This window comes from Bombyx mori, chromosome 6 (genome assembly GCF_030269925.1).
Source record: "Bombyx mori chromosome 6, ASM3026992v2".
Classification (NCBI taxonomy): Eukaryota; Metazoa; Arthropoda; class Insecta; order Lepidoptera; family Bombycidae; genus Bombyx; species Bombyx mori.
The window spans coordinates 4039616-4052177 of NC_085112.1; the positions used below are offsets into that span (position 1 = coordinate 4039616).

The window sequence follows — 12562 nt, forward strand, 5'->3', positions numbered from 1 at the left end:
GTAGAAGGTTAGTCTGCTAGAATCTCGAAATTTGCACGTAGATTCTCGTTAAAAATAAAACGAGACAGAGACAGAGACAGAGACAGAGACAGAGACAGAGACAGAGACAGAGAGCAAGCGAAGCTCGCATGGAGGAGGCATAACGCTTATTTGCTACGTGATGAATTTTTACCACTCCACCCCTACAGCCAGCCAATCTAAAGGGATAAAAACCAGAGACTTGATATCCTTGCCGATCGAATTGTCGAAACATCGTCAATGGGCTAACAACTGAAAGATATTTCTGAGAACTATCCCCTAGCTATATTTCAGCATAATGAAAATAAACATGAATTTGGATAATATTTTTCTGCAGGTCGTACATAAATTGCGCGTTATTTCCCAATTGCAACAAAACGCCGTGCCGCCTGGCTAATGACAGTCATTCACAATATGTTGCAAGTCAGTAACCAAGCTTCCTGAGCGAAATTACACAACGTTGTATTTTTGTTTATTTCTTACATATATTTTTATTTATTAATATAGGCATACGAGCTCGGACACTCCTTGCATTAAATGGCAACCGATGCTCTTAAACAACCACAACGTGTAACATCAATGTACTCAATTGTTGTCTAATAAATACAGATCGATAGACAGTAAATAGCAGCAGTTATTAAAACACCACAAAAGAAAATTACGTAGAGTAAGACTTAAGGAGTAAAAAAAGGATAGAAGGGAGATTTCGACTTCATGTCTTAACTAATGTGGCTGCATCCTACCCTACCATGTACGCAATAGCTAAATACATATAAAATGCAAAATCTCGTACAGTCTCACCATATCCCCACCACCGGTAAAGTCTAGTCTAAATGCTAAAGTAAGTCTAGTCTAAGTGGTAAAGTCTAAATGCTGAAACTCACTGTGGAATTAATAAAGCGGAGGTTTTAACACGCTTTTATTTAGCTTGGTATGTAGGTAATCTATGGAGCCGAATCTTTGAATTTAAAGCAACTTTAAAGCAACCGATTGAATAGAGACTTCGCAAACTTTTCGCAAGTATAAATGACAATACTTTAATTAAATCGAATTATCCGGTTATCTTGATCATAATTTTCAGGATTATCAACGGCACGGACGGATAAAATAGGCAGTTTCTTGTGCTATGTACTAATTGCGTGTACGCGTCTGCTGCCTTCCTTGGATATGATGGCCCTTTCTCAGACTTCTCCAGAATCACAATCTAATTTCCCGTTAAAACCCTGGTAATCACAGAGCCTATGTCAGATGCCAGAGCCAGACTTGCTTAAAATTAACTGGAAGAGTTCCGTGTCATTACGCAGCGATGCATTGGATAAAATGGTCAGATTACGAAATATGTAACTCATAGAACCACCTAATAACCACTCTTCACATATGATACACTAAAAAGCAGATTCTTCCTTACTATGAAACTATAGTCGTTGAAGATCAAAAAGGTGTGGCAGGTGGCCATCATACAACACAAGATATTTGACAGATGCTTGAATCTCCCTTACGACATTTTCAAGATAAGCTTGCTATAATATATAAGTTCCGAAGAACAGCATTCGGACCGTTAGTCTACCGAACAATTATACCCGCTCGGTGGAAGATCTTTCCCTCCGTCGTTACACCTCCCACACTGATGACCCCGACGTGATTTGAACACACAACCTCCCACAAAGTAAAAACAAATGATACATAGTATTGAAAGCTAAGAAAGAGTTGGGAGGTTTTTAAGATGTTTCATAATGACTTTACTTTTACCAATATCAGATATTGACAGAATCCATAAAATATTTACAATAATTTTAGTGTAGCACGCCACACGTTTTTACATTAAAATGATTATTTTCTCACTCTAATTTTTTAAACGACAAATACAGTGTTTCAGTAACAGTGTTTCAATTTATTTAATTTAACATTTATTTATCCCGTACTTATGATTGACTCTCTTCTTCGACGCGTTAGAATATAATTACACGATGCTTTGTATCACGTTTATTCATGCATTAAATTAAGTATTTGCGCTTTAAAACAATAATCTCATTTATTCAGAACGACACCTATTTGTTTTGTAACCTTTTCCGTGCTCTTAACTTTGAGGCCAAGGTTCGCGTCTCAGTCTAGATACTATATTCTGAGCGGACTTTTAAACAATAATAAATAAATAATAGATTAGTATATTATACTCTATGTTTAAGTAACTTTTCAAGGACATCTCGTGGTATAATTTATTCTTTTTAAAAGATTTCAAACTAAGAATTAGAAGATTATTAATTTCAACCGTATGTATTTTCGTTTTTCATTATACTCGATGAAGATCCTAATATTTTGATTTTACATACACAAGCCATAACTTATTTCATAATTTTGATGTGTCATTCTACAATAAACATAAACAATATTATCAGTAAGATTGTTTTTTCCGGCCCACACCATGGTTTGCTAGGTTTGTAATATAACTTTAACCTTTATGTGCAATTATGAAAAATAAGATTTGGAACACTGGCGTGTGTTTTTTACTTTTAGAATAAAAACACATTCATTTGTAATTCCTAGAGCAAGCAATACTGAAAACAGTTTTATTCCGTGCTCGATAAACTACGTCTGAACACTGTTATATGTATTAGTGCTCTACTCTCGGATAAGAAACTGCAGGTAGATACTTACATCGTTTACAAAAGGAATAGGCGAAAAAAATTGTATTGAAGTTTCGAAATGATTTGGACCGATTAGGAAGAAATTTTATAGAAATCTTCAGATCGTCCTAGCGGGTAGTGTTGATACCGACCGAATTAAAGTAAAATCAAAGATTAGCCAGAAAAGCGGGCCCCGTTTCACTTTTTTTTTAGCTTATATGGGTGGACGATCTCACAGCCCACCTGGTGTTAAGTGGTTACTGGAGCCCATAGACATCTACAACGTACATGCACCACCCACCTTGAAGCATAAGTTCTAAGGTCTCAAGTATAGTTACAACGGCTGCCCACTCTTCATACCGAAACGCATTACTGCTTCACGACTGAAATAGGCAGGGCGGTGGTACCTACCCGTGCGGACTCGCAAGAGGTCCTACCATCAGTAATTACGCAAATTATAATTTTGCGGGTTTGACTTTTATTACACGATGTTATTCGTTCACCGTGGAAGTCAATCGTGAACATTAATTGTTGAGTACGTATTTCATTGGAAAAATTGGTACCCGCCTGAGATTCGAACACCCGTGCATCGCTCAACACGTATGCACCGGACGTCTTATCCTTTAGGCCACGACGACTTCAACTAGTATCAAATAAATGTTACTTAATAAACAGCTTTTATTAAGTAACGACCCTTAAAATAATATTTTCCTGGACTTCTGAAAGTTGAAAAGCGACTGCTCATTGAAAATAACTCCCAACTAGAAGACAATTTCACGATTCAATCGGAACGTAAACGACAGAAAAATGATTTTAGCGAAAACTTGTGACAATTTTAAAAATATGAAAACGTGTTTAAGGTAACATATTTGCTTGACACGATAACGACTTTAGACTATTTCGTTAGTACAATTAGATAAGTGGGCTGTAAAATAAATTAATTTAATGTTTCCCAATTAAATTATTTTGGAAAACAATGACCGCATCGGTTTACCATAAACGGCGCCAAGCTAGGATTTCCTACCGTGTTGTGTGTTCAGATTATTATAATTAATTTAAAAAGAGATGCGAACCCATATTCCGTTTTAAAGTAGCGATTGTCACTATTCGTAGAAAAAAACAATTAATTCTAAGCTACGTTTTTAATAAAAATTCAATTACATAGGTATGCTCTAATAAATTATTTATAAAACGCATTTTACAAAACAGTATTTAAGTGCATCATATTTGTTTTTATTTAAAAAAAACATATTAAAATTTCAAGAGAATTCGTTAGCTGATTTTAAATTTTTTAAATTAATATAATGTAACTCACTGCCAGCGCCGTTTGTCGTTCATTTTGACAGATGCAGAATTTCCCATGTTCACCGTCTTCCCTAGAGCTAAGGCTGTTTAATGAAAGAAACCTGAACACAACACAATACTGTTGTTTTGCAAACACTAAGAACGTGCAGTTCATTCGACTACTTGTTATGACTGTAATCCACCACCTTGGTGCCAGACTTGTTCAATGGCCGTGACTTTCCCTTGCATTAGAGAGACGTTTGTTAGCACTCAATACTGCTTTAATTTATTGTTCGATTTAAAAATGTATTTAAGTATTTTTATATTTAATCCAATACAAGTGTACATAAGACTATCAATGCTAATTAAATACTAATTATTGTTATAAATTTTCACGGGTCTTAAGTACAGCTTTCAAACCACAGCATGATGTGATAGGCAGCGACTTAGATCTGCCCCTGGCATTGCTGGCAGCCTTGAGCAATGGTAACCACTAGCTGTCATGTGGAACGTATACTCATCTGCCTACAAAGTTAATAAAAAAAGTAATAAAAAAAACCATAATTATACGTTCAATTTTATTTTATTTTCTGGTTGTGGAATTGTTGATGACCACATACAATTATAGTTTTCGTGGAGATGGTAGATAAAAAACAATAATCTTTTTGTAATGGTAAAATTTACATTATAGTTAAATAAATCCCTGTAAGCATCTGGCCTGTCCGTTGTCTCGTCTCATCGATTACACAGCAGAGCGCGAAACCATTCGTAGATATAAAGATCTTATTTATTCTACTGCCAGCGCTACGAAAAAAACAACTTCAGAAAAACTAAAGCCACATTATTCGTGACTGATACCTGACACTGGAACCTACAACTCTTTGATTGAAAGATTTATAAATCATCACATCCCAATTTTAAGTCAAACCACATTTACATCATATTACATTTACTTAAACAAAACATTTCTAAATCATTTAATGCTTTATTAATAAAACACAATTTTTACGAAAACATTATATATTTCTACCAAAATAGATCGGTAAGATATACTCGTAAGACCTTTACATGTTATTTCGAGGAATATGTAAAGGAGGAAGGAGGTGGATTTATTTAGGAACTTATTAGAGATCTCCATTACCATTGAGATGCATATTATACTCAATGTCTGGAGAGTCATTATTTGAAAGCCTAAAGATAGTTTGCCTGATGAAGATACTTATCGTAAGAATGCCTACATATTTTTGAATTCTCTTATGAGTGTACCTGGTCTGTATTATGGGTGTATCTGGCGCCTTTGACTGATTCCTTTTTCTTTTTTTTATTGCTTATATAGGTGGATGAGCTCACGTCCCACCTGATGCTCAGTGGTTACTGGAGCCCAATAGACATCTACAACGTAAATGCCGCCACCCACCTTGAGACATGAGTTGTAAGGTCTCTCTTTTAACAGTACAACGGGTACCCCGCCTTTCAGACCGAAACGCATTACTGCCTCACGGCAGAAATACACACAATTCTATGATACTACACGACTACAATTCTTCTATCTTAAAGCAACTAGGTGTAAATTTTAATCCAAATAGTTATGAAAATAACTAAGCAAAATTGTTAAAAATTATGTAAATGGTGTATCGGTACAATAGCCATACTTATTATATGTATGGGCTAAATAAACATTATACATTTGATTTGGCAAATAGGGTTGAAGCGTGAAAATGAATAAATATTATCAAAATTACAGTCTTAGCCAACCAGTTTACAAATAATTGCAAAAAATACAATGTATTTAAATTAATTAATCAATTAATTTTATTCAAATACGCATTGGTTATAAACTCTGTAAAATTTAAGATAATATATCAGTGTGAAAACCAATAAATATGTAATGCTAGTAATGAGAAAATCTATACTTATGACAGGTGTTTGGCGGCAACGCGAGGCACTTCAAGATGCTAAGTGAATTATTTTAAATTTTCAATCAAGTATTTCTAGCTTATGTGTGTAACATTTATGCAACAATTAAATTGTAATAGTTAATAATCCTGGTTTTAATGTGTCATAATTAAGCTTATTAACCATTTAGCATATGTGAAAGGGCGAAAATCTGTCAAAATGAAACAACCGATAGACGTGGCTTGCCGGGCTCCAAAAGGTCCATTGAAGTCTTGATAATTTTCCAACATTCTACTGGGAAATTTTTAAATCTACATTCGTTTCATTCAATTTCATCTGATAATCAATTTCAGATAAATCCACTCCATTTCATTTCAATCAAATTCAATTTCCAAAGAGCAAGTAATATACCTAATAATAGTAATAAATGATGTGTTGGCTAAAATACCGATCTTAACCATTATATAAAAATATCCAGTTTTTAAAAATGAGCACTTATTAATATGTCAGGCTTTTTTGGCGGGAATGCGAGGAGCGAAGTTGTGTGAATTGTTTTATTTTATATATTTAGTGTTTCTTGAGGTTTAAATGTGTAGCAACGGTGGCTTATTAACTGTTTAGTATCTATGAAAGTGTACAAATAAGAAAAATATAACAAAGCCACTGAATGTAGCTTCTCGGCATCTTCCAAAAAGTCCACTGAAAAAGTCTCAGGAAATAACCACCATTTTACTGAAATTATATTTCATCCCATATCTCATTTCATTTTCCATAAAAAAGAATATACAGAAAATGAGGGTTTTTGGTATGATATCTTTGCCTGCCTTGGAAAAATAGAACCCCTACTGATTTTTTTTTTTTTTTTTTGGAGTTTATGGCCTGGTATCTAGACCTTTAGGCCAAGTCTTAAGTATTTTTATTCAGTTTATTATAATTTCCCCACTGTATTTTTGATGAATTTATATAGAGGCACGTAATAGGATCTATTTTTTAACATATCACTCAGGCGGCGGGAGGGATCTTGCACTGTCACTTGATTTTGCACTATGTCACTAATTTCACTGACAAGAATCAATCTGTCAAACGAAAAGCACTCACATTTAAATATGAAATGTTCGATATCACCAACCGAATCATTGCAGAAGGTGCAATAGCTGCTCTCCACTATTCCCAACCGAGCTAGGTGGGCTGGGACGGTCGAGTGACCAAAACGCAGTCTGTTTATAATCGTAATAAAGTCCCGACTGGCCATTTTCAGTTTGTTATACCATGGTGCTACAGGTAGATTTGTTTGAACATTTCCATACCATTTACCCTTCTGTTCTTGGTCTTGTTTCCAAAATTCGACCCATAAATTATTGACCTGGTTGTCAATAGTTTGATAACAGTCAGTCAAAGGTACTTTTACTATGGAGCTAACATCCAACATGTTGGTTCCATCACGTGCAATTTTATCTACTATCTCATTTCCTGTTATGTCCCTATGTGATGGAATCCACATGAAAGAGACCTGTATACCCTTTTGTGCATAACTAAATAACAATTTTTTAATATTATACAAAATATAGTTTTTTTTAAAGTCAAATCTGAGATTGGTTAAACTTTGGACCATACTTAAACTGTCTGTTAAAATTAAAAAGTTATTAAAACTATTTATACGTGCGATCCTCTTCAGGGCTTCGAGGGCCGCATATACCTCTGCAGTGAAAACACTGCATTTAGGGTCCAGAAGAAAGCTTTGACCAAACTTAGATTGGGGATCATAAACAGCACTACGCACAAAGAGTTCACTTTTACTACCATCTGTATACAAAGTATAGTAGTTATTGTTGGAAAGAAAACTTAACAATTCACTATTATTAAAAATTTTTTTAGTAACAATATTGGTCTCAAATATAATACAGGAATATGGGTATGAGTAACATGTCCACTTTGATTGTTTAATTACATTTTTAAAATCTTCATTCATTTGCAGTACAATGAGAGGCAGAATTGGGAAAGAACCTCGTAAAAGCTCACTTCCCGAAGTCTGCTGGGCTGAGCATTGTACAGGAAAAGGTACTATTTTTTTGAGAACGTTATCATTACCAGATAACAGCTTTAGTAAATATCTCTCTATTAGCAAAAGTCTTCTAAGACACAGTGGCATTATTTTGGTTTCAACTTCCATAGCTCGTATGGGAGTTGAACACATAGCCCCAGAAATAATTCGCAGAGCTTTGTTTTGAATTATGTCTAGTTTTTTTACACAACTACTATTTGAGTAGGCTAAACAACTGTAGTCGAAGTGGCTTCTGACTATAGATTTATATAGCATACTTAAAACATTGGGGTCTGCACCCCAAGACACACCAGCTAAACATCTTATAATATTTAAGCCCTTAAGAGAGTTAGTTATAATGTGATTGATGTGTAAATTAAAACAAAGTTTGTTATCAATGACAACACCCAGGAATTTATGGTTTGGTACAACTGAAATAGGATGATTATTGTAGAGTATGCCATTAGAGGGAAAATCTTTACTAAAAATCATGGCCTTGCTTTTGTTAGGGTTAATCTGTAGAGCCAACCTGTCATTATAATATATGTACAATTGATCTAGAGCATTGTTTATACTATTTACAGCTCTATCTACATTATGGTCTGTACAATATATTACAAGATCATCTGCAAATTGTAAAATATTTACACCTTCTATATTTACAAAATTAAGAATTTGACTAGTATATATATTATACAGCAGTGGAGATAATGTAGCCCCCTGCATTGTACCTTTGGAGACCTTTCTGGGACCATGGAGAATATTATTATACCTTATATACAAAGTTCTATCTGTTAAAAAATTAAATAACCAATGGCAAAGTATGCCTGGTATACCAGTGTCAGAAAGAACTTGAACCAAAATGCCAGGGTCTACATTATCAAACGCACCTTGAACATCCAGAAAAACACAAACACTGGACTTATTATTATTATTGGCATATTTCAGATCTGACAAGAGAGAGATGAAGCTGTCAGCACAACTTCGCCCTCTCCGGAAGCCATATTGAACATGTGGAATGATGTTGTTCACCTCTACATAAGACTCAAGACGCATCTTTATCATGTTTTCATTAAGCTTTCCAACACAAGATGACAGTGATATGGGACGATATGAGTTAGGGTCTTCAGGTGGTTTGTCATGCTTAAGTAGAGGGATTACACACTGTGTTTTCCAAGATTCAGGAATTTTTTTTAAGTGCCAAAGAGCATTAAGATTAGCTAATAGTTTCTTTTGAACGGACTGATTTAGGTTTTTGATTAAAATATATGGACAATCATCTAAACCAGGGGTTGTGTTTCGTCTGGATTGTAAACTTGTACAAAACTCACTCCAAGTAAAGGGCTCTATGAGGAAACTGGACTTTTGAAGACTATTATTAATTTGAAAATAACTTTCTAGATTATCAATAACCCTACATCCATTCTGAGATAATTTTTCTAAGAGAGGGACAACAAATTCGTCTTTATATGTTCTATTATTGCATTTTATTCGTTTAAATAACTTGATGTATTTCCAAATAATACTAACAGGTGTAGTTCTGTTAAAAGTATTACAGATGTTCGCCCAACCATTGCGTTTATGTTCTGAAATAGTCTTTTTCTTAACAGCATCAAGTTTTTTATAATTAATGTAATTATCAATGGTTGGATGTCTTCTGTATAGTTTTAAAGCTTCATAAGTTTTAATAACACTCTGTTCACATGTGTCACTCCACCAAGGTGCTGGAGGTTTGCAACGATAGTTATTTGCTTTGACAAACTTTGGCACAGTATCCCTCTTAAGTGTATCAAGCCTTTCGATAAATTCGTCATATGACTGTAATGGATTCTCATTATTAACTTCAAAGTTAGAAAAAGCAGTTAAAGATAGCTCATTGTATTTCGTCCAGTCTGTCTTGTTGTATAAGAATTTTTCAATGGGAGGATTAATTTGGTATCTATCAACGGACAATAAAACACGAGTAAGCGTAGGAAAATGATAGCTCCCCATAGAATCATCATGCACCCACCATTCGCATAGTGGAGTGATTGGAGCACTACAAAAACTGACATCAATAGCCGATGGATTTCGGTTAGGATAATTAATAGTAGTGAAGCTACCATTGTTAAGGACACATAGATCAAATTCATCAATTAAATCGTATAACTGATAACCCCGACTTTTCGTGGTCATACACCCAAATGCCACATGGTGAGCGTTGAAATCTCCAGCCACATATATTGGCTTAGGCAAATCTCTAATTATATTACGCAGTTTACTTATTCTGAAGCTACCATTCGAGGGAGGACAGTATACACATAAAATCGTTAAGTGGTTACCACTTACATATAACGATAATGCCACAGTCTGAATGTCTTGGTAAAATCTGGTTTGAATAATATTATATTTAAAATACGGTTTGATCAAAATTGCTACTCCACCATGCTCATTTTGAGCATTATGATAGTGGGAATTATATCCCGAAATTTTAAAATGCTGAGTATCTTTCAGCCAAGTTTCATTGAGTAGACAGATATCAACATTTTGCTCAGCTAAAAATTTAGACAATAAAGGTTTTTTTCTATGTATACTTTGAATATTGTATTGAGCGATACATAACTGCTGTATGTTCTGTACTGTACTATCCATTAATGTGACAGATTTTTTAAAAGTAAGTCTTTTATGAACAGTGTAGTCACCGGTTCATTATCTGTTTTATTACCCAATTCAACTAAAGTTTGGACCATTGCCATCAGAATATTCTTATTGTTTGCAATTTGAGCCTTAAGTTGAGTTTGGTTCAAGTTGGGTTCAGGCACTGTTTTATTTACATTATTTACAATTTTTACATTTTTATTTAATTTATGTACACTTTGGTTTATTGATGGCAGGGTCTTAACAATGCTGCTCGACTGTGTAGGTAAAGATGGAAAATCAGATGTCGTAATTGTATTAGCCACAGAGGCATAAGTAATGTTACCCTTCTTTTCAAGTATTTTTTTCATTTTTATTGGGCAAGATTTGGAAATGGCCAGGTGAGGGCCACTGCAATTGACACAACACAAGTTCTCTTTTTTATCACAGTCTCTGAAATTATGTTCCCCAGCACATATCGAGCAACGTTGTTTACCATTACAAATTTTCGCAGGGTGGTTGAACTTGAAGCACCGGAAGCATTGCTGCAACGGCGGGACATATTCAAACACCCTGAACGAAAATAGGTCATATTGGATGTTGTCGGGCAGAACATTTGATAGGAAAGTTATACTAACAGTCTCAAGACCTACAGTACTTTGACCGACTTTTTTCGTGAATCTTCTCACTGAAATAATTTCATAGATCGAAGACAGTTTTGTATATAAGTCCTTGTTCGAAATGTTGGTAGGCACATATCGGATGATTCCAGTTTTTTCTATTTGCGCTGCAGGAATATGCGCCTTCAAGTTGTGCTTTGTTAAAAAGTCTGTATTTGTGATGAAATTATTTGCAGTGTTGTATTGCTTAAAAACAACTGCAATTTTGTTGGCATTGACTCTATGTAAAGCTACTACACCTTTCACTTCCGAAGTAAAAATATGATTCAAGTAAACTGGGCTTTTATTTCCAAGTTTAACCTGTTGGTCCTGGCTTTCAACAAACACTTTGAAGTCTGTATTTGTACAATGTTCAGGATAAAGTCTCAGATAACCTGGCTTAAAAAACGGAATAAAGACATCCTCACCGCCGCCTGCTTCAGGTCCACATTCCTTCGAACCTCTTTTACGAAGAATTTTGGAACGTTTCGGGGTTCCACCTGGATCCTCCGGTTCGTTCATTTTATTATTTAACAAAATGTACAATTATTTACACTATATATATATATACTATATAAAATAAGTTTTGGTAATATTTTAACGAAAAGCAGTAAAAATATTTAAATCGACCGCCACGTTTGGAGTTCCCGCCAAAAGTCCTCGAACCCCTACTGAAGACACATGCAGCGTGACCAGATTTAGTAGATTTCTACTTTTTTAGTAGATTTTGAGGTACTGGCAACAGAATTTAGTATGCAAAAAATTATTTGGTATATTTTAGTAGAATTCACGCTTTTCAGTTATTCTAGTACTATTTTGGCATTTTGGATAATTTCGGGGTATTCCCCCTTTCATCGAATGGATTGTAACTATTTAATTTTCATTCTTTTCGTTACCATTCGTGCCGTGAGCATAATGTGATAGACTAGTGGGAATCCCTTCATTTAAATTTTTTATAATCGAACTTAATATACACAAGGATATCGCGATGTCCCATTCAACACGATATCCTTGTAGTTGCAACAGAAAACATGCAAATTGTTGACAAACAATATAGGGAATTAAAATTAGATGTTTCCGTGTCTAATTTATTGTCAACTTCTAGTTCGACGTCTAAAACTTTTATGGTGGATAAAATTTGGAGTTTTCTTCTTTTTCTTCTTCCAGTGCCTCTTCAATCCTGAAGGTTAACCGTTAGCTTCCTGTATTCACTTCTGTCAGCAGCCAGCCGGAACAGCTGTTCGACGGAGGCAATACCGGTCCACTCCCGGATATTAAGGAGCCATGACTTTTTTCTTCGCCCAGCATGTCTCTTTTCGTCCAGGAAGTCAGCCAAATCTGTGATACAAATAGCAAGCCAAGGTATGGCAATTTGTCTCGATTTGTGAAGCAACTTTGTCAAACTCCAAAGTAGAAAGAATAAT

The 12562-nt window shown here is 34.8% G+C and overlaps 1 protein-coding gene across 1 annotated transcript in view; it reads right to left on the bottom strand.

The window, feature by feature from the left end:
* The window catches only part of LOC100101182 (malate dehydrogenase), a 47845-nt gene extending 43715 nt beyond the window's left edge, over positions 1-4130 (bottom strand). Inside the window, exon 1 of the mRNA XM_012694095.2 lies at positions 3958-4130. Coding sequence (XP_012549549.1) covers positions 3958-4004 — 47 coding nt within the window. The 5' untranslated portion in view covers positions 4005-4130. The remainder of the gene's footprint in view (positions 1-3957) is intronic.
* Between the last annotated feature and the right edge of the window lie 8432 nt (positions 4131-12562).